The sequence below is a fragment of the Scophthalmus maximus genome, chromosome 21 (genome assembly GCF_022379125.1).
Source record: "Scophthalmus maximus strain ysfricsl-2021 chromosome 21, ASM2237912v1, whole genome shotgun sequence".
In the NCBI taxonomy this organism is placed as follows: Eukaryota; Metazoa; Chordata; class Actinopteri; order Pleuronectiformes; family Scophthalmidae; genus Scophthalmus; species Scophthalmus maximus.
Window position 1 is genome coordinate 12,809,563 of NC_061535.1, and position 27,697 is coordinate 12,837,259.

At 40.9% G+C, this 27,697-nt stretch overlaps 4 protein-coding genes across 7 annotated transcripts in view; 2 read left to right on the forward strand and 2 right to left on the reverse strand.

The window, feature by feature from the left end:
• The first annotated feature begins 2,261 nt into the window (after positions 1-2,261).
• ccl20b (chemokine (C-C motif) ligand 20b) lies at positions 2,262-4,154 on the forward strand. The gene is made up of 4 exons (XM_035618897.2): positions 2,262-2,470; positions 2,796-2,898; positions 3,608-3,682; positions 3,818-4,154. The coding sequence occupies exons 1-4, from the start codon at positions 2,398-2,400 to the stop codon at positions 3,870-3,872; spliced, it is 306 nt and encodes a 101-aa protein (XP_035474790.1). The 5' UTR covers positions 2,262-2,397; the 3' UTR covers positions 3,873-4,154.
• A 69-nt stretch (positions 4,155-4,223) lies between these two features.
• LOC118291034 (toll-like receptor 13) lies at positions 4,224-10,748 on the reverse strand. The gene is made up of 4 exons (XM_035618892.2): positions 10,129-10,748; positions 7,152-9,780; positions 5,717-5,834; positions 4,224-5,493 (listed from the first exon to the last, which is right to left on the reverse strand). Exons 2-4 carry the CDS (start codon positions 9,676-9,678, stop codon positions 5,253-5,255), a joined length of 2,886 nt encoding a protein of 961 aa, XP_035474785.2. The 5' UTR covers positions 9,679-9,780; positions 10,129-10,748; the 3' UTR covers positions 4,224-5,252.
• A 141-nt stretch (positions 10,749-10,889) lies between these two features.
• Positions 10,890-15,722, reverse strand: LOC118291035 (toll-like receptor 13). Of its 3 annotated transcripts, none has more exons than XM_035618894.2 (4): positions 15,473-15,722; positions 12,586-12,660; positions 12,351-12,468; positions 10,890-11,223 (listed from the first exon to the last, which is right to left on the reverse strand). In XM_035618894.2, exons 2-4 carry the CDS (start codon positions 12,647-12,649, stop codon positions 10,980-10,982), a joined length of 426 nt encoding a protein of 141 aa, XP_035474787.1. In that variant the 5' UTR covers positions 12,650-12,660; positions 15,473-15,722; the 3' UTR covers positions 10,890-10,979. The 3 variants fall into 3 exon arrangements, with proteins under 3 accessions (XP_035474787.1, XP_035474786.2, XP_035474788.1); XM_035618893.2 differs by lacking the exon at positions 12,586-12,660 and adding an exon at positions 12,713-15,322 and having other exon boundaries at positions 15,473-15,720; XM_035618895.2 differs by lacking the exon at positions 12,586-12,660 and adding an exon at positions 12,713-12,796 and having other exon boundaries at positions 15,473-15,705.
• A 3,962-nt stretch (positions 15,723-19,684) lies between these two features.
• cnksr2a (connector enhancer of kinase suppressor of Ras 2a) overlaps positions 19,685-27,697 on the forward strand; it is a 35,424-nt gene continuing 27,411 nt past the window's right edge. For both annotated transcript variants that reach the window (XM_035619555.2, XM_047329912.1), the window contains exon 1: positions 19,685-19,849. In XM_035619555.2, coding sequence (XP_035475448.2) covers positions 19,786-19,849 — 64 coding nt within the window. In that variant the 5' untranslated portion in view covers positions 19,685-19,785. The remainder of the gene's footprint in view (positions 19,850-27,697) is intronic.

Below are 27,697 nucleotides of genomic sequence, written 5' to 3' on the forward strand. Positions count from 1 at the left end.
TACCAGTTTTCCGGTTAGGGGAGGCTTATTGATTCAACGACTGTTCCGAGACATTCAGTGCCAGAGCCAAAAAAAAGGAAAAGAAATAAAAATGTTGAGAGCCATGGATGACATCAGGTTATTAGTACTGGTTATCGCAAGTTTGCCTTGAATATATATATATATATATACAGTATATATATTCAAATCACCAGCGTACCTCCCTCTCTGCTACGTGTTTTTTTTCACAACATGGCTATACAAATTACTGACAGAGCAGTTAGTGATTCATAAAAAAAGGTGTGTTGCTCAGAGGTAAATGTGCTTTTGCTGCTCATGTCTTTTTGTATTACTTATTCATCGTGCACACATTGTGTCAAAGCATTTGAGAAGAATCTGGCCGCACCTTTTAACTAGAATTATCTTTGACAATATCACACATTCTATGTGGTTGACACAGTCTTGAGATGGATGCATTCTGGAGGCAGAAATCACAGCTAGCACGTCATAGCTCTTATGAGGTAAATGAACCCGCCCCTGTAATGAAATAATTATCATAACTAACTCAATGACAGAGATTTTATTTGTTCTTGGAACATTTATACAGACGTCATCAGAAACACCAGGGACCAGATCAAACGTGTTTTTAGTAATTCATTTTTCATAATTTGTTTAAGCACAAATTAATTCTGTTAATTAAAATCCACCATACAAGCACAATAAACAGTATACTGAAATAATAAAGACTCAAAACCAACCTTGGTGACCACTTATGTGACGGTTTGCTGGGTAAAAGTCAAATTTGGTCTAAATTTGGTTGAATAGTTACATTGGTTTTTTTTCAATGGCGTTTTGCTTCAATCCCTAGTTGTACATGTAGTTGGAACATACTTTACATTTAAAGTACACCTTACTCGACCAATGTGGTTGGGCTTCAATTTCTAATTGGTGGGAACAGGAAATTCCAAGATCAAGTCAGGTCAGTGACAGTTGTGGCGCCGTATGAGGTGTATACGTAGACGAGAAGTGACATCCATACCACTAAGAATTGTGTCGTCACAAACATAGTTGACAACGAATGATGCCACTTTACTCCACTCATACACCCAAAGTAGAAAGCCACTTTACGTGGCAGCGAACCAAATTAAATAGATTAGTCAGCGAATACAGCTTCTGACGCAAACTGAGGGACTTTCTGCTCAACAAAGGCCTCTGTTTATTTTTTCGGCCTCTACTCAGACATCGCTATCTCAACTCTGCGCTCCTGAGAGAAGTCCAACACCATTCTCATGTGGAGTAGTATTTTTCCAACACTCACCCACATATTACAAATGAGTCATCACAGGTCACTGTAGCAGTGATGAGGTTATTTGGCCTTTAGATCCTCAGGTCTCTTTTATGTGAAATGATTAACTTGGGGAAATGGAATTTGGTGTTGCTGCCAGGTAGGGGGTTAGTGAATAGCTTGTAAGATGAGGTAATGGGGGAGGGGCTGGAAGGGTCTCCGTTTTGGTTTTTTTATGCCTGTGCGCATACAGTCAATAAAACACCATTATTTAAAAAAAAATTAAAAAATGGACAAAGTTTCATTGTCCGGAAAGTGAAGCCAATGTGGTGGTGCCTGAAACCTGTGTTCTCTGGAATGACCAGCAGAGGGCGACTCCACTGGTTGCAAAAAGACATCAGTTTCTATAGAAGTCCATAAGAAAAATTACTCTAATTCTCACTGGATTTTTTAACATACTTTCCTGAGGAATTTATGTTTCAATCTCAAACATGATGTTGTGGACACTGTGTGATTGACAGCTATCGTCCAATGAGTGCAACTACCACGTGTAGGTGGACGCAGTTTTTTCTGTCTCACATTGGCGACCATTAAAAGTTGAGATTTTTCTCTTTCAACAAGTGCTTTTCCCCCACATTGCTGGGATTAAGTATTTTCAATCAAAGGACGCATTATTGAACGAAGTGTGTAGCTATGAGAAAACTTATGAAGTTAACAAATATCGCTGGAATTGTCAAAACTGGAGTCCAGTCAATCTGTATAATCTATAAAAATATAGATTATAGCCACTTGATTTTTCAATATACAAAACACAGACTCAGTAGTTTTATACAGCTCTATCATGAGGTATTTCATTTCCTCCCACCTGAAGATTAAAGTTGGCAGGCGGCAGTTGTGCCTTTGTCTGGTTCCTGGCTCGCCTCCAATGTCTAGGCAATCGCACTTGGAATTACACAATAACACAAACAGACTCGGGGGGGGAAATCCCAGCGACGTCCTACTTAAGGTCCGAGCACTATTCTTTCTCTGCCACATGCTTGACTAAATGCCTTTGAGCACTTTACACTATACTTACACTACCGCAGCCTCACACTACCGCAGACCGGCAGAGCGAGCAAACCAACTGTGGAGTCATGGCAAACAGAAATGTGTGTTTCATCCTCAGCCTCGTCATCTTCACCAGCTTTATCCGCAGCACTGAGTCAGGTGAGTCCTTCATCTTATGTTTGTAAAACATACAACACCCTGGGTCTCTATAATAGTGAAGGCTTTTTGTCATCCCTGCCAAGGGTTTTAATGAATTTAGGAAAAAGGCCAAGAAAGTGCAAAAGTTTTATATCATTTTTCTCTTTGTGTTATCGTAATATATGCAGTATCGGCAAGCTCAAATAACTCATTCATATTTAATATTTTCATGAGGCTTAGAAAGCATGAAATTAAAATCTTGCGTTCCCGCTTGAGAATGACAAAGTTGCTCATGCATTTTTGTTTTGTTTTGTTTACAAATATTTTTGTGTGTGTGTATTTGTAGTGAGCTGCTGCCTGAGGTACACCAGGCGTCCGCTATCACACCGCCGGCTGCTGGGTTACACCATCCAGACCATCAACAATTCCTGTGACATCAATGCCATTGTGTGAGTTAATGGTCCAGTCTCCCGTCACGGTACAATGCTGAGAATTAGCGGAGAAATTATGACACAACCGCAGCACAGGTACACGAGTGAGAAGGGGGTGAGCTCCAGGTAGAAACAGTCAGATTTGTCAGTAAGATAAATATCCTACTGAATGGACAATTTTGTGCATTAATATTAAATGTGCGTTGCTCAGAAATAGGGCTGCAATGACAAAAATGATTTTCATTCAAAATGTATTTTTTCATCATGGTGATAGTGAGAAATGTCCATCATGTTATCATTAAATGTCTGTTTTTTGTCCAGATCCCAAATTGTAAAAATGTGAGATTCAATATTAGCAATCAAATATGAATCCATTCATCAGTGAATAGTTACTTACACTTAAGTTATTGTAGTGTGATAAAATATATTAAAAGAATCAACACTGTTAATGGAGTAATATTGCGCCAGGGTACTTACAACATAACTATTCCTAAAATATTCATGGCAGAAAAAACTGCAACTGCTCCCCGCCTGTGTTTTCCCATGAGCTAATGTGTGACCAAACAAAACAACCTGTTGAGTGTGTTGTGTGTGTACTTGAGACTCTCTCGGGTTAATACATAAACTGTAATCTATACACAAGCAGGAAGTGAAACAGTGTCTCGGGTGTGACTGATTCTTGTGTCTCACGTGTCGTCCTCTTTTTTTCCCCCACTGTCTCCCATAGCTTCCACATTCCAGGCAAGTTTGTGTGTGCCGACCCTTTAATGAAATGGACCCAGAGAGGGATGAAATATGTGGAGTGAGTATAAACATTTGCCTCTAATATGTTAAAAAATAAAAAAATAAATAATAATAAAAAAAAATTCTGTACAGTATATTCATGTAGCATTAAAACAACATACTGATCCGAATTCATTGTTGGGTTTTTTTGCAGTGAAAGGAGGAAGATGGCTCAGATCGCTGAGAAAAGAATTCGTGGCTCAGCATAAAAAACTCATCAAAACAGTTGACATCTGCTGAATATAACACTCATATCTAACATAATTTAATACTAGAAAATATATTGATGCTCTTGTTCTTTTTTTACTTTAAATTTAAATGAATTAATGTAACAAGGAATATGATACGGTTTTGTGTGTTACATTTTCTTATTTGTGTTCTGTTTCATAAACAGGGAAGAGTAGTAGCTGAAGCTACAGCCCATCATTACAGAATGTGGGCCATTTTTATCGTACATATGAATATTAAATATATAAATTTATTCAAACAGATGTTTAATGAATCTTGTGTCTGTCTGTTCATACCATGGTTGCAACCTTTTGAGTCATGACATTCAAAAAAAACTTCACATGGGTGATTTTAATTTCATCTATATAGAACAAGTAACAAAACTTAAGTTTAAAAGAAAATCAATTTCTTTGGTCACAAAAAAGGTCACACACCATATCATCTCATTACATAAGTTTGTCTAAGAAACGTAATTACACTAAATGGAAAAATCCAAAAAATCCAAGATGCCAAGGTAAGCACTTTAAAATTTACAACAATATAATTACTGAGAACAAAAGAGTACAAGCGTCAATTTTAATTTATCAAAACATTTAAACTTAACATTTCTGCCTTAACAGAGACTAAAAATGTGATGTATATCAGATATAACAAAGGTGTTTGGTCATAAATCCAAGTTTTGCAATGGCAGTTGGGAAGCGTGAACGAATTGCCAGAAAAATGTATTGGCAATCCATTCAAAAGTGGAGATATTTTAGACGGACACTGCCTTTCCTACACCACTAGCATGGCTTCAATTTAATATTTACAAGAGATTTACATGAGAATATGAATGCTATTCTATTAATGCTGTGTTAAACTTCAGTAGGGTTAGGGTTTGTTGTCATTGCCCTTCAAAATGAAGGATATATTGGTTTTAAAAACAAATACTACTTCTCTTCTTTCCTGCCATTTTTTAATATCTGCCACTGTCAGGGGAAACGGAAATACAAATCTGCTGTACAACCAATCACGTTGGGATTCTTTTATCGTGAGCTTTTGCTGTCACAATCCAATCACAAGTGTCAATAGTCTTTCAACAGGGAAACATTTGTTTAACTGGTTTTCAGTCATAACTTGATTTTTGGGTTTCGTTGTATGGAAACTTTTCAACTTGTGTCTGCCAATTTTCCATTTTAGTTGATTAGCAAGTGCCGCTGATCTTATGAATGTGTCTAAACAGAATGTTCAATATTTGGTCATTTAAAACGGTAATGAATCCTCGTTTAGCGGATTTTATGCTGAACAGAATATCAAATGAGTCACAACATTGTACTATTGAGGCTGTAAACCTCATACAAAGAGGACTGTATTTCTTTTCATCATGGTCTGTCCTCCACAGGGAGGAGGAAGCAGTCCTCCGCACCATCGTCCCTGGTCTGCAGAGCCTGTCGCAGTTTCTCCCAGAACAGCTCGGTTTGCTCACCGGCTCGAGGCCAGCTCAGGTAGGTCCTCCTTCTCAGCAGTTTCCTCATGCGGTAGTGAGGGGACAGCTCGAAGGCGGGGATCTCCTCCAGAAAGACCAGGATCAGCACGTCCTTGTGCTCGTCGAACAGACGGAAGCTATCGCGGGAGAAACAACGACGGATGAGGTATAACTCCAAATACATGACATAGTGGTAGTAGATGGAAACACACATGAATTTGGATTTAAACTGTGCAAACTAAATTATATAAGTACTAATTGATATATGAGCCTTGCCAGTCAACAATTAAGCTCAGCCTTATATATCTCACAGACCTACTTCATATAGACTTGGAGTCAAACGCTCAGCTGACACGTTACCTGGCCACCTGCATCTCTCTGGAGCACCACTCGCTCTCAAGGTATCTGCGAGTGATCACACAGATGCACTTCCTGCTTCCATAAATAGCATCTGTAATGTTTTCCATGATGGGTTTACCTGAGGAAAAAAATAAAGGAGGCATTAATAACAACCAATAATCCCTTTTCCCCTTTTTCAGTTTCTCTGATGTTGGAGTACAGAATTAAAGCTTTGCATGTTCAGTGTACATGGGGTGTTTTTTGCTTTCTTCGGGGAAAATTTTGTTGACTTTACCGCCATTGGACTCAAACTATTTCCAACTCAAGTTGGAGATATAACTCTCACTTTTACTTACAAGGTTGACAGAGGCATCAAATCTAAGCTATGTGGAGATGAAACCACTAATTGCAGTACAAGGCAGGAGGAATGACATGTAAGATTGTTCAAGTTGGCCTTATCACACACACACACACACACACACACACAAACAATTAGGTCTCCTGGAATTCAAAAGAACAGACTAAAAGAAAGTGAAAAATGAATCTACTATCACAGATTTCACTGATTTTTACTCCGGATTCATCGTTTAATTTTTTGTCTGACAATTTAATCCAATATTTATCTCATTTATATGTACTGTACACGTTTCTCTATCACAGCTTTCTTAAATTAGTAGTTCTGTACGTGCACAAGCAGCAACCTCTAGTGGCTGAGCAGCCACTTCCTGTAATGTATCAAAAGTAAAAGCACTACGCACAGAAATGTCCACTGTGAGTGATATACTAATATACTATTAATAGTAATATCAATTATTATAGCATTCATCATATATGGTTTAGGTGGACCTAGGTATTTTATGAGGCAAATTGTTATTTTCTTAATGAATCCATTAATCAAAGACGAAAAAGAAAATATAAGATAGTAATGAATACCATTACAATTACCCAAAAGCTCAAAGTGTTTTTCAACTAACTGTCCAAACCTCAAATGCATTCAGTTTATTGTAAGTTAAGGGAATGAAAAGCAGCAAATCATCACATTTGAGAAGCTGAAACCTTTTAAACTTTTGCAATAAAATTACTTGAATTAGTAAATATCTGCAATATAAATATCTAAATTTGTTAAATTTGTACCTGGGTACAGCACTGGACTAAATGCACTTAGTTGCTTCCACTGCTCACAGTGAAGAAAGGCAGTCTAACATTTGCCCTAAACAAAGTGCAGCTGACACTGATGTGAAATGGTTTGCAAGTATAAGATTATGAACAAGAGCACTGGACAAATTAACATTTTGACCTGATGATGGTGCTAGATGAAAAGTGTGGGAAAGAAATCCACATCAATAGGATCCTCGTCAGGGCACCAAGAAGGTACTACATTTCATGACATCAATTTCATAGTTGTAGACAATTTAATAGTCTAGAGATTCAAAAGCAGCTGTAAAGAGCTTCTCACCTGGCTCGAAGTCTCTGTGGTGCAGACACAATCTCCAGCCCTGTTCTCCCTCCAGTTTGGGCAGCAGCTCTCTGATGACCCAGGCTTCGTCATGAGTGTTGTAGGAGATGAAGGCATCATACTGATTAGGAGCTCGCTTGTTTTTATGCTTTGTGTCAAAGAGCAAAGCCAAAAAGAGGTAGTAGGCATAGGTCAGCTGCCACCTCAGGAAATGGTAGGTAAAGGACACCACCATAAAAAAGAGGATTGAACATGTGCTGGAGATAAAGAAGATGAATTCGACATCTACTGAGCAGGACCGGATGTTGATTTCCAAGAGCTTCATTCCTTTAAGGTTCACGGGATAGTTGCACTCAAAGTTATAGGCATCAAATACCTGCGTTTCATTGTTGTTTTTGACCCACTTGATGAACCAGGCGTTATCACAGTCACAGGTGAAGCTGTTCCCTTGAAAATCTGCATAAATGAGACCTGGTACGGACTTTATTATTTCTTCACTGATGACCGAGTATTCATTCTTTCTCGCTTGCAAGAACTTCAGCTTGGTGAGGTTGGCATTTACAAGAAAATCAAGAGACTGGAGACTTGTTCTGGAAATGTAAAGGCTTTTAAGGTTTTGAATCGGGGAAAACAAATCTGGAGAGAGATCCATAAGTTCATTTGAGCTAATGTCAAGTGTTTGGAGCTGAGGTGTGTCATTAAACATGTCTTTGTGCAAGGCTAATAGTTGGATGTTCCTGGAATTGAAAAACAACAGATTTGTCAAACCTTGCAGGAAGTTACGAGGCAAGTAAGACTTTAGCCTGCGGTGTTGTGAAGGAATGGCCAATGTCTCCAGACGGGACAGCTGAGAGAATGGTGCATGAGGCAAAGATGAACTATTTTCATATTTAATATGATTTTCCCTTAAATCCAATCTTCTTAAATTTATCAGATCATTGAAGCAACCTTTGTTTATTTCAATTTCCTTTAAATTATTTTTCTGGAGCAGAATATCCATAAGATTCCTCAGCCCAATGAAACATCCTTCTTCAAGTGTTTTTATTTTATTTTCAACTAATGACAAGTTTTGGAGGGACTTTAAGCCGCTAAATTCCTCATGTTTAATTTCAGTGAGTTCATTTTCATTCAAAAACAGTTTTGTCAGATTTGGCAAATAATTCTTGAAAGCACTATTTAAGTTTGATATACGGTTGTTTTGTAGTTTTAAAACTTGCAATCTTATCAAATCCTTGAAAAGACATTTTTGTAGAGCTGAGATTAAATTCCCATCGAGCTGTAAATGTCTCAGCTCTGTCTGATTGGCAAAATCGTCACATCCAAGTTCGGTAATGATATTGAAACTCAGATCCAACTCTGTAAGACTTGGTAGCTTCCTTGTGGCAGCTGGAACAGATGAAAGCCTATTGCGACTCAGACTCAAGATTCTTAGACTTTGGAGAGATCTGAAGGCGTTCTCGTGGATGTTTTTTATCTTATTCCTTGTTAAATCCATCTCAGTTACATTAAAGCACAACTTAAACAAATCTAAACTGACATTACTGAGTTTGTTCTGGCGGAGCTCCAGTCTGGACATAGTTGGGATGGTGCATGAAATGTTGATAAGCGCAGTGAGGCCACATTTCATAGCATTCATACTTAGAGATGTTAGTGAGGAGTTTACAATCTCAAGTAATGTTTTCATGTCGTCAAAAGCCATTTGAAGCCCACTAATATCAAGAGTAGAAACTTGATTGAAGAAAGTCTTGTTACGCACATCCCATATCATCTGTTGCTTTCCAGGAGAGCCACCAATGTTAAACCAGGTGAGGTTTGGAAAAACATCTGCAGTGATACTAAAATTTGCGATTGGATTCTGAGACAAGTCAAGATGTTTGAGTTCTACTGAGCTGTTTGTCAGTTCCCATGAGCAAAAAGTGGTTAAACCGTTGTTTTTAATTTTCACATCACGCAGATGTGGCAGATGCTGTAATATTGAATGAACTTTTGTGATCTGGTGCAGTTTGTTGTGAGAAATGTCCAAAAATGTTAAGCTTTTCATGTCCCTAAAAGAGGAGGAGGCCACATCTTGGATGAGATTACCATTAATTCTGAGCTCTGTGAGGTTGCTCAGACCATGAAAAAGATCCTCTCCAAGTCCAACAAGTTTGTTGTTATTCAAATTTAATTTCTTGAGGGAAATCAGATTGGCAAATGCACCGTTGTCTATTCCTGAAATCATATTGCAATTCAGCTCTAACTGCGTCAAAATCTTAAAATTTTGGAAATCTGTCACTTGTACTCTTGAAATTATGTTTGCAGACAAATCAAAACGTTTAACTGTTGAGGGAATATCTCGAGGAACAGCTATGAGTTTCATTTTGACACATTTGGCAATATTGTAACTAACTCGGCAAGTCTTCAGCGCAAATCCTGTGACTGGGACAAGCAAGCCGCTGATATTCAGCAAGCAGAAAAAAAGGATGAGTGGAAAACTGTTCCTTCCTCCTGTTTCTCTTGTTTTGTCGTCTTTCACTCCAGGACCCATTTTTGAAATCTCTGTTATGAAACAACAAGAGACGTCCAACCAATAACGAATTGCAATTTCCCAGTGTTTTGTCCAGTTGGTGATTAAAACTGCAGAGTGACGCTGAAAATGCAATAAAATGGAGAAATAAAAGCCATCAGTAGCAGTAACATGCAATAAAATACCCATATTGTAACACTATAATATATGACAGCCATATTTTAATGTAATATGTCATTATGCAAACAGATGAAAAAAATTAACATACGAGCACAGACAGATTATTTAACCTAATTAAAAACGCAAAAAATTAATGTCTGTATGTTCCAGGTGGAAGTGGTCAGTATTTTATTACAGGTAGAAGGATAAAATGAAAACTAAATTAACTAGTAAATTATGGGCTGTATCATTTATATATTTTCACCAAAAATAAAACACTTATAAAGAGTCATTAAGGTTTCTGATACTCACTGTGTCACACAAAGAAGAGTTGATCAATCACTGATGTTAAAATTCACAGTCTTGCAGGTTAAGTATCATCCGTTGTTCAAAAGAGGTAAAATATCATTTGTCCATTTAATATCCCTTGTCCAAGAGAAAATGTTTGACTTGCTGTGTGTCTCAACACTTTTCCTCTTTTTCATGGGGGAAGTGATAATGGTCGCAGCTTGCAGAGGGGGCTGTTTCTTGTTTCAAATGTTGTGACTTTGTTTTGTTTCTTTTAACAATAGCCATCTTGTTTAGCATTTTCATGATGCTGAAGTCCCCTCTTTCATAATTTTGTTGATTCATGTTACAGAATGCTGTTTTGTTTACATACCTTAATGCATTTCTTGAAATACTTGAGGTCAAATGCACTGGAAATTAATTCACTATGTAGGCCTGTAGACCCCTTCTATCAAGGCCTCTTTCTGTGTCATATAGGAAGTTGTTACTTTGTTCACTTCCTCTTCATAATCCAATGATGAGTGCAAATCAAGACACGAGACTGTCGTCCAGTACTGACACTCTCTCTCCTCTGCTGCCTTGTAGATACAGTAGCTTCAGCCAGAAAAAATGCAGACGGTCAAACTCATTAATCCCCCAGAGAGGGTAGAAAACAAGTTGCCGAAAACAACATGGGGAGTTGTTTTATGTAATAAATAAATTTCAATGAAGTGGTGGATAGTTTTGCATTGATCAAGCATGGTGATCAATGCAATATTTGGAAATTAAATGTAATGGTAGCCTTGTTTCGATAGATTTATGACACTTTTATTGTAAAAAAGAACCAGGCCAAAATAACTCAAAACAGTCAATTGTACTGGTTGTAAACCCCACGATTACTGCCGACCGTCCAGCACAGTGAGGAGGAAGCAGTCCTCAGCACGATCGTCCCTGGTCTGCAGAGCCTGTCGCAGTTTCTCCCAGAACAGCTCGGTGTGCTCACCGGCTCGAGGCCAGCTCAGGTAGGTCCGCTTGTTCAGCAGTTTCCTCATGCGGTAGTGAGGGAACAGCTCGGAGGTGGGGATCTCCTCCAGAAAGACCAGGATCAGCACGTCCTTCTGCTCGTCGAACAGACGGAAGCTAACGCGGGAGAAAAACACGGTGGAGGAGAACTTGAAGAGGGCAAAGGCGCAGTACATATCATCAGCTTTACCATATGAAAAACTATAGGCCTACAAGAAGATTGGGTAGTTTTAAGGAAGACAGGATTGAAAATCGCAGTACAAAACAATACTCAAATCAAAAATGTTGTTCGGGTATGTTGACGATGTAATCTGATGCAGGACCTATCACTCAACTAACTGCACTCTCTGTTATTCACTTAATACAGAGGGCGGCCATTTTACTTCAATGCTAACATTAGCTGTTGACTAGTGGTACGTAGCCAATGAGCTATCAAATTATGTAACATATGGTTCGAGGTCACTTGAGCAGGGAGGCAGTGAAATGGTACCGTAGTCAGATTCCCTTTGTTTGTGCAACCTGGATCACAGCAGTACGATATTATTCTGTTGATAATGAGCTTCTCACCCTGAGCTTGATATAGAGGAAAATGGCCTCCGTGTGAATATGGTGAATAGAGAGACAGTTAACTACACAGCGGAGGCTACAGCAAGTGAAAGCTAGCTTGAAAGATGGCTGCAGATAGCATTAGCTAAAACGAAAGCCAAGTTTCGGTATTGATTTTCCCCTTGTTATCTCTGAATTAAAATGTCTGATCATGATTAGGCCTACCTAATTCTTTCCCCTCTCTGTCCCGCTGTTAATACAGACATATTTAAACCCACAAATGTGTAGGCCTCATATGTTTGTTAAAAAAACTGAAATCCTAAATCCTCAAAAAAACGACCATCCTTCTCAAGCCACAAGCCTTGTTGAGAAAGCCTGTCCATTTTGCTCATTTTGCCTTTGTCTTTCACGCACATCCTTACTTCCCCAGGATCTTGATGTTCTCTAGAAATTTCCATGAAGTGCAGTTCATGTCCATTCTTACACCATCAAGTTCCTCGTGTTCACGGTAGACTTAATTGCATCTTGCATCCTGATTTTGCTTTTTTTTTTCCTTATCGTGGTTCTGTGCCTTTTTAATCTCTTCCTAAGAACCCACCTACCTTGACATATTCTGACATTGTACCAGTCCACCCACAGGGTCTCGCAATATATATCACACCGGATTGCTTCATACAGACTGTGGGCTGATGAATTACCTGGCCACCTGCATCTCTCTGGAGCACCACTCACTCTCAAGGTATCTGCGACTGATCACACAGATGGTCTTCCTGCTTCCATAAATGGCATCTGTGATGTTTTCTATGATGGGTTTACCTGACGATTAAAGAAAATAAATAAATGTGGAAAAGGCGTAACGTTAATACAAAACCATAATCATCTTTCTCTTCATGAGCTCATCTTATAGTCCAATACAAATGGTAGTCTACCCACCTTCTTGAAAATGTGATTTTTTTGCACAATATGTCACCTCTAAGATAGTTGGATCCGCAAGCATGTCTTCAAAATCTAAAAACAAAGATGGTCATTTATTTAAACAATGGTGTAAAGAGCTTTTCACCTGGCTCGAAGTCTCTGTGGTGCAGACACAATCTCCAGCCCTGTTCTCCCTCCAGTTTGGGCAGCAGCTCTCTGATGACCCAGGCTTCGTCATGAGTGTTGTAGGAGATGAAGGCATCATACTGATTAGGAGCTCGCTTGTTTTTATGCTTTGTGTCAAAGAGTAAAGCCAAAAAGAGGTAGTAGGCATAGGTCAGCTGCCACCTCAGGAAATGGTAGGTAAAGGACACCACCATAAAAAAGAGGATTGAACATGTGCTGGAGATAAAGAAGATGAATTCGACATCTACTGAGCAGGACCGGATGTCGAGTTCCAAGAGTTTCATTCCTTTAAGGTTCACGGGATAGTTGCACTCAAAGTTATAGGCATCAAATACCTGCGTTTCATTGTTGTTTTTGACCCACTTGATGAACCAGGCGTTATCACAGTCACAGGTGAAGCTGTTCCCTTGAAAATCTGCATAAACAAGACCTGGTACGGACTTTATTATTTCTTCACTGATGACTGAGTATTCATTCTTTCTCGCTTGCAAGAACTCCAACTTGGTGAGGTTGGAACCTGTAAGATAATCTAGAGACCGAAGACTTGTTCTGGAAATGTAAAGGCTTTTAAGGTTTTGAATCGGGGAAAACAAATCTGGAGAGAGATCCATAAGTTCATTTGAGCTAATGTCAAGTGTTTGGAGCTGAGGTGTGTCATTAAACATGTCTTTGTGCAAGGCTAATAGTTGGATGTTCCTGGAATTGAAAAACAACAGATTTGTCAAACCTTGCAGGAAGTTACGAGGCAATTGTGACTTCCCCTTGCCGTGTTGTGAAGGAATGGCCAATGACTCCAGACGGGACAGCTGAGAGAATGGTGCATGAGGCAAAGATGAACTATTTTCATATTTAATATGATTTTCCCTTAAATCCAATCTTCTTAAATTTATCAGATCATTGAAGCAACTTTTGTTTATTTCAATTTCTGTAATATGATTATTCTGGAGCAGAATATCCGTAAGATTCGTCAGCCCAATGAAACATCCTTCTTCAAGTGTTTTTATTTTATTTCCAAGTAATGACAAGTTTTGGAGGGACTTTAAGCCGCTAAATTCCCCATGTATAATTTCAGTGAGTTCATTTCCATTTAAAAGCAGTTGTCTCAGATTTGGCAAATAATTCTGGAAAGCACTATTTAAGTTTGATATACGGTTGTTTTGTAGCTTTAAAACTTGCAATTGTATCAAATCCTTGAAAAGACATTCCTGTAGAGCTGAGATTGAATTCCCATAAAGGTTTAGTCGTCTCAGCTTTGTCTGATTGGCAAAATCGTCACATCCAAGTTTGGTAATGTTATTGAAACTCAGATCCAACTCTGTAAGACTTGGTAGCTTCCTTGTGGCAGCTGGAACAGATGAAAGCCTATTGCGACTCAGACTCAAGATTCTTAGACTTTGGAGAGATCTGAAGGCGTTATCGGGGATGTTTTTTATCTTATTTTCTGCTAAATCCATCTCAGTTACGTCAAAGCACAACTTAAACAAATCTGAACTGACATAACTGAGTTTGTTCCGGCGGACCTGCAGTCTGGACATAGTTGGGATGGTGCATGAAATGTTGATAAGCGCAGTGAGGCCACGTTTCATAGCATTCATCCTTAGAGATGTTAGTGAGGAGTTTACAATCTCAAGTAATGTTTTCATGTCGTCAAAAGCCATTTGAAGCCCACTAATATCAAGAGTAGAAACTCGATTGAAGAAAGTCTTGTTATGCACATCCCATATCATCTGTTGCTTTCCAGGAGAGCCACCAATGTTAAACCAGGTGAGGTTTGGAAAAACATCTGCAGTGATACTAAAATTTGCGATTGGATTCTGGGCCAAGTCAAGATATTTAAGTTCTACTGAGCTGTTTGTCAGTTCCCATGAGCAAAAAGTGGTTAAACCGTTGTTTTTAATATTCAGTTCACGCAGATGTGGCAGATGCTGTAATATTGAATGAACTTTTGTGATCTGGTGCAGTTTGTTGTGAGAAATGTCCAAAAATGTTAAGCTTTTCATGTCCCTAAAAGAGGAGGAGGCCACATCTTGGATGCGATTACCATTAATTCTGAGCTCTGTGAGGTTGCTCAGACCATGAAAAAGATCCTCTCCAAGTCCAACAAGTTTGTTGTTATTCAAATTTAATTTCTCGAGGGAAATCAGATTGGCAAAGGCACCGTTGTCTATCCCCGAAATCCTATTGCGATTGAGCTCTAATTGCGTCAAAATCTTAAAATTTTGGAAATCTGTCACTTGTACTCTTGCAATTATGTTTGCAGACAAATCAAAACCTTTCACTGTTGAGGGAATATCTTGAGGAACAGCTATGAGTTTCATCTTGACACATATGGCAATATTGTAACTGACTCGGCAAGTCTTCAGCGCAAATCCCGTGACTGGGACAAGCAAGCCGCTGATATTCAGCAAGCAGAAAAAAAGGATGAGTGGAAAACTGTTCCTTCCTCCTGTTTCTCTTGTTTTGTCGTCTTTCACTCCAGGACCCATTTCTAAACTTCTGTTACAAAACAAGTGAATTGCAATTTGTCCGTGTTCATTCCAGTTGGTGAATGGAACTGCAGAATGTAAACCTTCAAATCCAATAAAACGGACAAAAATGGCCATCAGAAGCAGTAATATGAAACAAATACTCATTATAATACTATAATAAATGACTTCCATATTTCAGTGCAATGAATCCTTGTGGTAACAGAAACACGAGGAATAATTCTGATACTTACTGTGCCACAAAAAAGTGCTGATTAATCACTGATCTTGAATCTATTGTCTGGCAGGTTGATTATCCTAAATGTAATGACCTATTTAAAAGAGTGAAAAATAATATTTATGTCCATTTGATATCCGGCGAGCATGACAAAAAGGTTTGTCTTGCTATGTGGCTCAAAACCTTTCCTTTATCTGTCATCTCTCTCGCTCTTTTTTTTAATCTCATGTATCACTGAGGAAGTGAAAGTCGTTTCCATGGCAGGGTGTCCTAACTTTGAAATTTACCATTTACTCATGTCATTCATGTCTGACGACAGCTGTAGACTCCATGAAATGAAAACAAACGTACATTTCGAGCAAAAAAAGAAAGTTATAATAAGTCATAATAAAAAGAGACTGACCTTATGAATTTGAGGTGTCCTATATGAGCACTGGCGGACCTCATAAAGAAAGTTTTTATTTATCTATTGCTAATAAATTGCATTTTTCTATTTTAAAAAAACCCATGCGCTACAATGGGTTCAGCTTAATCTATTATGAATATTACAAAAATATACAGTATATTGAAATAATATGACGCCACTGGGGGAAATTTCCCTTTCTCTGTACAGATTTACATCACACATCAGTGACTTAACCTTGGTTCTGAAATAAAAAATTCCCTGTTTTACATTAATCATCGTGAAAGCAGTAGTTAAAATCCTCTTTTCACTTCCCTATTTACGTATTATTAATCGTGAGTTCTTAGTTAGTGATTTGTGTGTCATTGTATCTGTATATTGTAGCTTTACATTTCATTATGAACTATGACCGTAACAAAACAGGCGACCCACAAATAAATTGATTCTGGCAAAACATTAATTCATGGACACTGCTTCAAAGTTAACATGCTTAAAGTAAGTTTTCTAATATGAATATTTAAACTATGTTATTAAAGTAATTGCATTACCTCATTTCCCCATTCATTTCACAAGTTCCGTAGAGATAAGTGTGGAAACATGTTGGTATGTGATATGAAATTTGGACTTCTGCTTTTGGTTCGTGAATCATTCTTCAGTTTCTCCTGTAAGCCTAGCTAAGGTAAACAGTAGCTGGACACGTATCCATCATTAATATCTATATGTATTGGAAATCTAATATCATTATCAAATGTATATCTCAGATGCAGAATTATTTTTGAAATATATATTTTATTTTCAGGCACCCTCACTACTTTAAATTTTTTTTCTCAGCCCTCCCAAATTAAAAAAATTGGCAGGCAACTGAAGCTTAAGCTCCAACAAAGATGAAAACCCTGAACACATCACACCATATTAGAAGAGAGCTTGAAGTGGCACTGCTTTGTTTCACTCTTCAGAATAAAGATCGTCACCGTCTCTTGTCGCCAGCAGAGGTCTCAGTTTGGAAAGGAAACTCTGAGAATCAGGGCTCTGTTCACTGGAACAGTGTGTGTGTGTGTGTGTGTGTGTGTGTGTGTGCTTGTGTGTGTGCGTTCAACTAAAGAGGAGATGACGCAGCGGTGAATCAAATCAGAAGAAACCAGATGTGATTTTATATTTTATCTCCACTACTTCTTGTCTCTTCCTTTTGATGCAGCTCAACTGTGTGTGCTGCAGCAGTGAACTTGCCTGCCCCCATCTAGGCCTGTGTGGATGTGGGTGAAATGCATGAAAGGTGAGCCCTTTAACACAAACACACACACACACACACACACACACATCCACACACACACACACACACTCACACACACACACATCCACACAAACACACACACACCCATAAGCCCGAGTGTGTATTTTTTTGTACTTTTGTGGCGCCATCTGGTGGTAAAGTTGCAAACCGCAACCAACTGAGCGACCCACAGGGGACACTTTATGCTGACGCACCGCTCATTCAATTTCCGGTGTCCGGCAGCGTCTGAAAATTCACCGTGAATGCGACGTATTCTGGAACCGGTTCGTGCAACAAACGTATTCAACACGACGTAGCAAACATGGCGACTCACACGGAGGTCGGGTCCACCTCATGGAACTATATGTAACTCATTCAGAGTTGACGAAAAAAACATTGGTTCTTTGTTGCAGGTGATTATACATATATGAACACATAGTTATCGACAATATATTCAATTTCGGTGAATGCGTACTTAATAATACACACTGTAGCTTTAATACAAAATGTTTGCCTTTAATATGACGTCAATATAGAGACTTCCTTATAGAGACTTCCTCTCAGCACCGCAAACTCCGAGGGACTTCCAGCGTCCAAGAATAAACACACAATAAGCAAAAGTACCACTATTTTGTTTTACTCGCAGTCCAAAGTGTATTTGGTTAATTTTCTATTTATTTGTTTGTATTTTTAATTTTATTTTGTCGAGCCCTGTTCAGTTTGAAATAAAAAAATAATCCAACCTACAACAAAGTGCCAGGTCTCAGCTTTAATCTGAGTAGGTTGTGGTCACGAAGGCTTCTTCTGATAATTGATGAGCAAACATTTACGCCCACACCCCGAAGAGCACGCTTGACTTGCCGTGCAGCAACAAAGGTTGTTTTTTTCTTTTCTTCACCACGCAAATGATTTTCTTTCACCCACAAGACTTGTGGATGACCTGTGATTCTCCCACCTCGAGTTTCTAAATCAACTCTGAGCCAAGGAACATTTGGTAACATTGGAATTTGGGCACAGTGTTTTCTTAAAGGTGACATATTGTGCTCATGTTCAGGTTCATATTTTTAATTTGTGTGACCACTTGAAAAGGTTTACATGCTCTAATGTTCAGAAAAGGCATCAGTGTTCTCACACTGCCCATTCCTGCAGCTCCTCTTTTCACCCTCTGTCTAAAACAGTTGGATTTATCAAGCCCCGCCCCTTCCGATAAACCCCCAGGCTGCTCTGATTGGCCAGCTGGCCCCAGTCTGTTGTGATTGGTCAACTGCTTTCAAAACGTGTACGAAATGTCACGCCCCTTCCCCAGAGAAGTGGAGATTCTCCGATTGTAGGCGGGGTTACCCCCAAAGGAGTCCAACTGTGACATCACAGTGGGAGAGGAGTCTGAACCAGTTGTTCAGAGCTTCAGGCTGTAACAGCCACAAAAGAACCCAACAGGGTGGGTTTTTTTTCACAGTTTGTGGGCCGGCAGGCTCCACAGATACCAAACTTTATGTGAACAGACACTGAAAAAGTTATTTTTGCATAATATGTCACCTTTAAGAGCTGAGGCTTGAATTCAATGAGCACAAAGGGCAAAACATCCTACAAGTGTAGAGAGAAATTTATCTCTGGGGTGCAGGTGGAGAGAGTCGGTCCAGGAATTATTAAGTTTCCTCACACGGCAGAAAGTGTGTATCCCTCAAAGATGAATACAACAATATTTCAAAGGCATCATTAAAACATACAAAACATATTTTCTCTCTCTGTGACACACACACACACATAATACCTCTCTTCATGTCACACAAACACGTGTCCTTATCAAACATCCTCTGAGAGCATCACTCCCACGTATATCCCCTCATATCTTCATGGTTGTATCTGCTCCAGAGGGAGATGCACTGATGTGCACAGTGCGCGCGGAGCCACCCACTGGGCGCGTGCACGGTCTAATCATATCTGGAGAGAGATGGAGAGAGAGAGAGACAGAGAGAGAGAGAGAGAGAGAGATGGAGAGATGGAGAGAGAGAGAGACAGAGAGAGAGAGAGATGCAGTCGGATGTCGAGTCCGGTGTGACTTATCTACTGTGTCCTACACTGCTGCTGTGGGTAACGGAGCGGCTGCTGCGCGCACACCTACACACACTCCTCTCTAAATCTCATGCAAACACACACACACACACACACACAAAACACACACTCCTCTCTAAATCTCATGCAAACACATGCACGCACACACATACACGCACACCGGGAAGCCAGGATCGGGCTGGCGCACTAAAGAGAAGGGAGTGGAGAGGGAGTGAGGGAGGCAGAGACAAGCGACACATGTCAGAGAGGAGCGAGCAGGGGAATGTACCGGATTCCGCTGCAAACACACACACACGCACGCACGCGCGCGCACTGGCCCCGCACCTGAGGGCTGCGCTGCGTTAACGGGACACGACGCCGGGATGAGCCAGGAGCGGCAGGGGGACCGGACCGGGATAGTGTAAAAAAAGAAAAAGAAAAAAGGAGTCACCTGGCTGCAGGGGAGGAAGCAGGGGAGGAGAGGAAGGAGTGCGGGAGGGTCGGGAGGGGAGGGGGGCTGAGGTGTGCCCGACTGACAGAGCTTTGTTTTGGGGGTGAACGACACCGCTTGCGCGCAACGGAGAGTCGGCGCAAAGTTTCCTCGATGGCGCTGGTGATGGAGCCGGTGAGCAAATGGAGCACGAGCCAGGTGGTGGACTGGATGAAAGGTAGGCTACGCGCACACGCAAGCACACACACACACACACACACACACGCGCGCGCGCGCACTGATTGATCACGACGTTAATAAGAGGGGAGAGGAGATAGAGGCTGGGAAGATGTCATGTTGCATCTGAGGTGTGTGTGTGTTTGTGTGTGGGTGGGTGGGTGTTAGTGTGTGTCTATGTGTGTGTGTGTGTGCGTGCGTGTGTGTGTGTGCCTCATCCAGGCACCTGATGATCGGTGGGTGATGATGTAATGCGTGAGTGACAGGAGGAGAAACAGCCAAACTTCACTGCTGAGCGCAGGGGCGGGTGTAGAAACTTTTCAAGGGGGGGGGGGGGGGGGCACATTTTGGGAACGAGTAAAAATGTGTCAAGGTATGAAGCCCCGGTTCTAGGCAGCAACAACATATAGACCAGTAACAGCTAGGCTGTAGGAGCCTACTTATTTGGTGTAATACATAAAATGTAAAGACAATGCAAAGGGCTTATTGATGCTCGACGTTAGATTCGTACACGGAGACGGAGACACTGTGCGTTCATTTCTTCCGTATTCGTGCACGTCCTCCCAAAGCGTACGAGCAGGGCGAAACTGAGCAGTACCACCGGAAACCATGGGGGGGCAGTGTAGCTAATAGCTCAAGCGAGAACTTTTTGAGGAAAGACTCAAAATGCAGCCGCCTTAAGATATACATTTTTATTTGGAACCTCTTCCATAATCGCCATGTTTGTTGTTAGAACACTCTCGAGTCTCGACTGTGGTGGATTTTCCTTTGCTTGACAACCATGCCAACGTAAAGGATGCATGGCGGTGTGTGGGCAGTGACGGTTACGGTACATCGTGTGAAACGCAGGTATTTCGCAGGTTTCGTAGCATAAATGAGCGAAAGACTCTCTTTGCACAGGGTCTTTAAAAGAAACATGAATCCATTAAAAACGTCTTAAATAGGCTTTATTCAAAAGTGCGATTGACGTTTGTTTTCAACCAGAAGAGTGCTTGTGATACTTTGCTGCGCAGATCGAGCATTTTACACATTTAAAAGGAAATGGCTGCATAAAACATTGAGCTGGTTGACAATGCATTTTTTTTCCTCTTTTTCTTCTCGCGGATAATGGCCCGGCGTAGACGTTACGACACACCGATCAATCATAAAAACACACTCAGTCTGACTCGTCGCCAGCGCAGTTATAACACTCCCCGTGTTGGCTCGTCACGTAGGGCTAATAACCCCCCCCCCCCATGAATATATATATAATATATGTCATCTTTTGGCAGGAATAGCGGCGATGTGAAGGTCGTCGAGAAGAGTCCGTCCAGTTCGTAAAAGCAATTTGGGCTCATAGAGAGGCTGATAATTCTTGCTTTTGATAGCAGCGAATAATGCCATGTCAAATGAGCTGGAGGTGCAATTTATGGGATCTTTGGGCGTGATTAGGCGCCAACAACAATATTTGTGGTTTAAAGTGACGCCCGACCCAAAATCGGTGTTTTATAGTATCACACTCATTCTCTCCGAGCCTGAAAAGTGGTTGTTTAAAAAGTAAGTCGTTCTTGGAAAATGGAGGCTGTGGTCATCCTGGATTCACAGCCGCTGTAATAGACTCCGGTCGAGCTTTTTTAAAGCTGCACATCTTTGGACTCGTCACAGCAGGAGGAGCGAGCGAGCAGGTGAAACAGACTCAATTCACAATGGCACATTCTTCCAAACTCATAATCAACAGGCAGAGATGAGTCTTGAACTTGGAAGGCAGTTTTCTCATAAACTGGCAGACGGTTGTCAAATAATCAAAGAAAGTGTTCTTATATTGATGCAGAATTGATGTTTAATACTAAAACTTTGATTTGTCCGGTTGTTCATCTCTCACATCAGCTGCTGCCGTCTCCACGCGATGCCCGGGCCGGAAATTTACTGGCAGCTCTCCTCTTGGATGCTTTTGCCTGAGATGATAAAATATGATTGTTGAGGGCCCTTCTTTGCTATTACAGTCTTCTAATATTAATAATGCTAAGTTGAATTCATATAGCAGCATTTAAAGGAACCCAAGGCCGCTTTACTGAGTCAGGACAACAACAACAGCAACCAGGACCACAAAGTCACAAGTTTCTAATGAAAAACATAGTTATTTTTATCATGTTATAAATTGTATCACTGTCGACTTTATGGAATCCTGTGGAACGTCATAAAAATTCCTGCTGTTTCACTATTGTTGTTTTGAAGTTTTGAGCAAATTACCGTTGAAATTAGCAGTAAATTCTAGGCCTGTAATTTACAAGGATCCCATTTGTTTTCTAAATGTGAAAAACTTATTTTTTTTAAATTTCGAAAATGTGATAATTATTGTCCTATAGGAAATATATTTTAACTGGTTTCACGAGTTCTAATCAAATCAAGTTACTTTGGCAGGAAAAGTTTACTGTGAAATGACAGCACCCCCACCAGGCCAGTTAGCGTAATGCTGTAAACACCGTTAAAAGTCCACCAGAGTACATCATCCAACAGAAGTTGTTAAAAAAAATCTGAGCAATAAAATTGTTGACCTTAAGGTTTGACTTTTTGACCTTTCACAGCACAATCAGGACCTTTTTGTCACGTGCAGGAACGAAGCGCCAACATATATCATAGCTCTACTATTCGTTCTTGATCTATCAATCACAGCCCCGTCCTCCACAGAAACTAGAGAAAAATGACTAATATTAACTAATATTAGCAATGATTGCTGTTCATCATGTCTCTGTCATGCATAAAAAGCAGGTCAGGGCACTGACACTGACTCACACGCTTTCAGTACAATGCACATGCAAACTGTGACAAACGCGTATTTACATGATGTCCCGTGTCATTTTCTCAGGGGCCTCCTCATTGGCCGGGTTATCGGTTGGTCCTGTGCATGTGGCATGTGTTCATGAGCGCCCCTTTGTGTGTTGTGCATACGTGTGTATACCGTAAGTGTGTGTTTGTGGGTGGATGGTGAGTTTTTCGTCTCAGACCGTCTGTGCAGAACAGCTGACAGGCACACACACCCGCTCTGAACAGAAGGCCGCACCCGGGTCCCTTGGATATTTGAGCGCGCACACACACACACACACACACAGACACACTTACCGTATACACACGTATACACAACACACGTAGCATGCCTTAGTGCGGTATTCAGTTCACTCTGGGTCTCTGGGGTGGGAGGGAAACATGATATACTGTATTTTGATACTGTGTGTGTGTGTGTGTGTGTGTGTGTGTGTGTGCGTGTGTGCACGAGCGCCATAACATTTAACAGATCACATTTACCGCAGATGTTTGGGGCCAAAAGGTCTGGGCATTGTTGACTTGGCGACAGAGTTGCATTGGCATAACTGCGGCCAAAACAATATCGAAGAGGCACACTTCAATAGCAACAATGAGAACTTACTGTACATCGCTGATAATGGCGGGATTTTTCCCCCCCTACGCTCCCCCGCTCACACTGGAAGCCAGGCGAAGGTGTTTCCTAATTTCTTTTGCACGAATTTGATTCGCAAGACATGACGAGACTCGCGAGGACTTGAAACCTCAGTCAGTTTGCACTCGACGAGCAGGGCCCCGCGCTTGTCGGTTCATCTGTGTGCGCCGGGCAAACGCGCGGCGCTCGGGGGAAATCAGGGGTCTGAAGGGCGCCAGTCACTCGGACGCCAAAGAGTCACGGGCGGGGCCCCTCCGAGAGTCACGGCAGCATGACACAGCCCCGGATTTACATACTGTAGCAAGCGCGACAAGAACTGAATTCACTGTAGTTTAGAAAGCCTTTTTTAATGGAGACGGATCTATGCAGTTGTACAGTTGGCATTTCAGCAGTTTGTTACATGCATTCCGCAGCTAATAGACAACTCTTACATTTGGTGGTAGAAGGAACAATGCTGCTTCTTTATTTCTATGTCTCCTCCATCAATCATCATCTGGCACCGTACTTCCCCGAGGGACCTGTTCCGAAACATTAAAAGGAGCCTTTTCCATTAACTCACGGACTTTGCCTCCTTGTACTGACTTTTCATGCATGGAGCTTGGGCTTTTATTTTTGGGGGGGGGGGGGGGGGGGGTTCTAGCTTGCTTAATTATATTGGCCCAAGACTGATGTGATAGGGAGAGAAAAATGTTAAACCATAGTTTCCTTTAACGCCAAGAAATACACAGGAAACACACTAAAAACCCAGTTTTCCTTAATGCAAAAAATCTTCCTAGATGACAGTTGGATTGAAGCTGGCAGCCGCCGGGTCACAAACTCGCTTCTGCAGCTTTTGGGCTTTCGACATTCTGCAAATCCCAGGGACACAGCGTGAGCGCTCATCTAACTTTTATTGTTGCCGAGGCTTTGCAGTGCTTGGAACAGATGACACATAACCCAACAGGGACGGCCAGATCTTTTATAGGACTCTTGAACATCCCAGAAGTCACCGCAAAATCTAGTTTTGTTCGACATTTGTGTTTGTGTGTGTGTGTGTGTGTGTGTGTGTGTGTGTGTGTTTGTGTGTGTCTGTGTGACAGAGAGAATGAGGGTGTTTGTGGGAGTTTGGCTCGCCTGCTGTTGTGAAAAGTTTGCCTCTGTGGGAGTCAAATGTGTGAGTCAGCTGTGAATCACCATTTTTTCTGTACCAGTCAAACACATGCACACGTGAACGCTCTCGCGGACGCATACATCAATGTGCGCGTATACTGTACATACGGAAATAGTGCACGATTATACAGATTACAGGCACCATTATACGACCAACCCACACAGACAGTCACACTGTGCTGGTGATTTTAAGAGCAAAGGATTTTATACATTTACATACATTTAGTACATTTTAGCATTTCTTTTTACTGGATAACAGATTTTATAACCAGGGGTACTTGTTCCCACCTGTGGCATCCCTGCAGTCACTGAATGTTCAGGGTGGTAAAACAACAACAACATTTTTATTAAAGCAACAACAGCCCAAAAACACATTGAGTTACAACTCAGCAAGTTTTGACAACATAAGTGAGAGAATTAAAAAAAATTGCAAACCTGGATAAAAATTATTGAAACAATTGGGGTAGGAAACTGGATAAAATGTCAACTAAATTTTACTAAATTATTAAGATGTTAAGCTTAAATTTGTATATTGATAATGATTGATACATTTAGCTATAAATGGTTAAAACTTTATCTAAATAATCAGTAAATGGCTGGAACTGTTTGCTAACTGTTATCTAAAATGGTTCAAATTGATGGCTAAAAGTAGAAAATTCATACATGTTTTTAACTGTTAGCTTAAAGTAGTCGATAAATGGTTGAAATTGTTAGCTAAAGTAGTAATGGATTAAGTCGTCAATAATAGGCTCTAAGAGGAACAAGATCAAATGATAATAGTAAGGGATTAATGATTAATTAAAATTGGGATGATTACATTTAAGCTAACAGTTAGCTAAAAGCACATTTTGAAATAGCCAAAAGTAATGGAGGAACGGCTGAAATGAGTTCCATGCCCCTAGTTTTAGTTTAGAACAGGGCCGTGAGGATATATGTAACAAGAAAAGTCTGGGGAACCGCTGCAGTGGCAGAATGAATCCTGTACAGCCGCCACTCCGTATAAATGAACTGTCTCGCACTGTGTCTGTCTCGCTCTGCGTGGGCGTGTGTGCAGTCGTGTGCACGTCGCTAACAATTTGACTCCTCGGTATTCAGGGCATTCGCGCTCTCGCTCGCTGCCCGTGATAAGCGCCGCTGATAATCAGTGAACTTTTGCTACCGAGAGTGTGTCTCCCCGCCCCTCCTCCTGCCTCTCCCGGCCTCTCTCCGCAGTAGTAACACTTTGCCTGTGAGAGCCGGCATTGTTTTAATCAGCTTCACGTCTATTAGGGAATCAGCTGCTATTAGCACTCATTAAAGCACCCTCGCTGTTAGAGGAAGGAGTGCTCGAAAGCCTTTCTACATAGCCAAAAATGAACATTACACACACACACATACTGTTTATTATGAGTGTTAATCATGCACATAAATCTACTGCTAACTCCCTCCACTCCTCTGGGAAGGCCTTCCGCAAGAGTTTGGGGCCTGGTGACCTCGTGACCCCCGGCACTGGTGTGAAAGCGATAAGATCTGTTTCCCAATTTCGGTGTATCACATCCTTCGGAGGCTGCATTTTGAAATGGCATCGCAGCGCCGCGACTAAGCTTTTCCCCATTTCAAAGGGCACCTTCAAATGAGGCCGAGAAATTGTGTCCTTCCGTACCGAAGCAACGAAGGGTCCAGTGGGTGGATCCTTCTCGAAACCAACCTGTTCCAGTATTTACTGAGCTAGCAGTAAGTGTAGCGGCTCAAAGTAGCTAACGATGCAACGGTAAGGGCGGGACCAGCTGTTTATGCTGTAGAATATCCTCCGTAGGTCTCACTTTGGTTCGTCCTTCGTGGTCTAGCTACTACGTATATGAAGGGATTTGGCCTTTGTAGACCAATTAAATGCAGCTCCTGACTTAGGACACAGGTACGATCTGGTTCGCACTTGGTGTTCCAATTCCTTCCAAAGTTGTTGGGTGGGTCTTCCCTTGCCTTGCACACAAAGGCATTGTTTTATTCCCAGAGTGTTGCAACAAAGTTGGAAGCACACAACATGTTGTAGGCCTACTTTAATACAAGTACTAGTCCTGCATTCAGAGTCGGACTTTTGGAAGTTTTGTGGTATGAGCGGCAAAGTATACACTATGCAGAATAGCCCCCTTTTTAGAGTGATATATGATTGCATTATCATTAATATTCATGAAGCTACATTTTCATACTTTTGCCGCTTTGATTCTGTCGGGTAGTTTTTAAAAGTGTAATTGGACTTCGTGCTGAGAGTCAGATGAGAAGATTAAAGATTGTGCATTAAGTGTAAAACTAGAGCCTGAAGATCGGAAGGGGGAGGAAACAGCGGTAGCTTGGGTTTATCCAAAGTGAAGGAAAAAGCCGAGCAGCACCTCAAAGGCTGACTAATTAATATTTCAAATTTCTCGAAATATAATGTTGTTTGCGTATATATACACATGTTAATTAGTGAGCTTTAACCCTAAAAATGCATGGGTGTTTTTAAACAGTCCTATGGTGTGTTTATATAAAATGTATATTTTGTCATTCATTAGTCAGTCAGCTTAGTAATCTTGCTTGTGGTGTTTCTATTATAAAAGGATGCATTTGACTCCTGGCCGGACTAAAGAAGTTTCAGAGCATCCATCAACTTTTGAAAGTCATGGCAGCGCTTTCCTTTTCTCCTCCTCCTCCAAACCTCGAGTGAACGACCTTTACCTCACGTTTGAGCCAGAAACCACACAAAATAAATCACAACAGAGGGGCTTATTTCTTCTTTAAAAATCTTATCAAGTCCCTTTATGCTTGTCAGTGGAAGCTTTGAGCAGAGATAGCGCATCGACTTCAAGTGTTCTGCGGGTTCAGATAATGGAATCAATTTGTCGCATTTCCTCGCGAAGCAAGATAATGGTGAACAGACGAAGCCCAATCTCTAAAACTGATTGCTTCTGTTTCATTTTAAGACCGTCAAAAGTTTTCATTATTTATGTTTTAAAAGTTGAAATGATGTCGAGTGATTCCATTTCTTTCCTAGCTCGATATGTGGCATTTTGGACCAACATTCTTCATTTAGAGACTTCAGATGGGGGATGGGAGGAAGCATTTGGAGGGTGCAGAAGCTGACAAATGCTGTTTGCTTGTCGCTGATGAGAGATGGAATGCATGTGTGTGTGTGTGTGTGTGTGTGCGTGCAATTAAGCAGCTGGCTTATGAGGGTTTTTTTTGCCCCCCTCTTTGCCTTTTTTCGTTTTTTACCTTGTTCGCTTCCTTGCGCCTGCTTCCCTTCCTGCAACC

What these genes read in the sequence shown, in the direction of transcription:
- ccl20b (XM_035618897.2), top strand. Translation starts at nt 2,398, where the DNA reads ATGGCAAACAGAAATGTGTGTTTCATCCTCAGCCTCGTCATCTTCACC. An exon ending in TATCCGCAGCACTGAGTCAG is followed by an intron (nt 2,471 to 2,795) that starts GTGAGTCCTTCA and finishes GTGTATTTGTAG; the next exon opens with TGAGCTGCTGCCTGAGGTAC. An exon ending in TGTGACATCAATGCCATTGT is followed by an intron (nt 2,899 to 3,607) that starts GTGAGTTAATGG and finishes TGTCTCCCATAG; the next exon opens with CTTCCACATTCCAGGCAAGT.
- LOC118291034 (XM_035618892.2), bottom strand. Translation starts at nt 9,678, where the DNA reads ATGGGTCCTGGAGTGAAAGACGACAAAACAAGAGAAACAGGAGGAAGG. An exon ending in CCACAGAGACTTCGAGCCAG is followed by an intron (nt 5,835 to 7,151) that starts GTGAGAAGCTCT and finishes TTTTTTCCTCAG; the next exon opens with GTAAACCCATCATGGAAAAC. An exon ending in AGAGAGATGCAGGTGGCCAG is followed by an intron (nt 5,494 to 5,716) that starts GTAACGTGTCAG and finishes CTCCCGCGATAG; the next exon opens with CTTCCGTCTGTTCGACGAGC.
- LOC118291035 (XM_035618893.2), bottom strand. Translation starts at nt 15,239, where the DNA reads ATGGGTCCTGGAGTGAAAGACGACAAAACAAGAGAAACAGGAGGAAGG. An exon ending in CCACAGAGACTTCGAGCCAG is followed by an intron (nt 12,469 to 12,712) that starts GTGAAAAGCTCT and finishes TTTAATCGTCAG; the next exon opens with GTAAACCCATCATAGAAAAC. An exon ending in AGAGAGATGCAGGTGGCCAG is followed by an intron (nt 11,224 to 12,350) that starts GTAATTCATCAG and finishes CTCCCGCGTTAG; the next exon opens with CTTCCGTCTGTTCGACGAGC.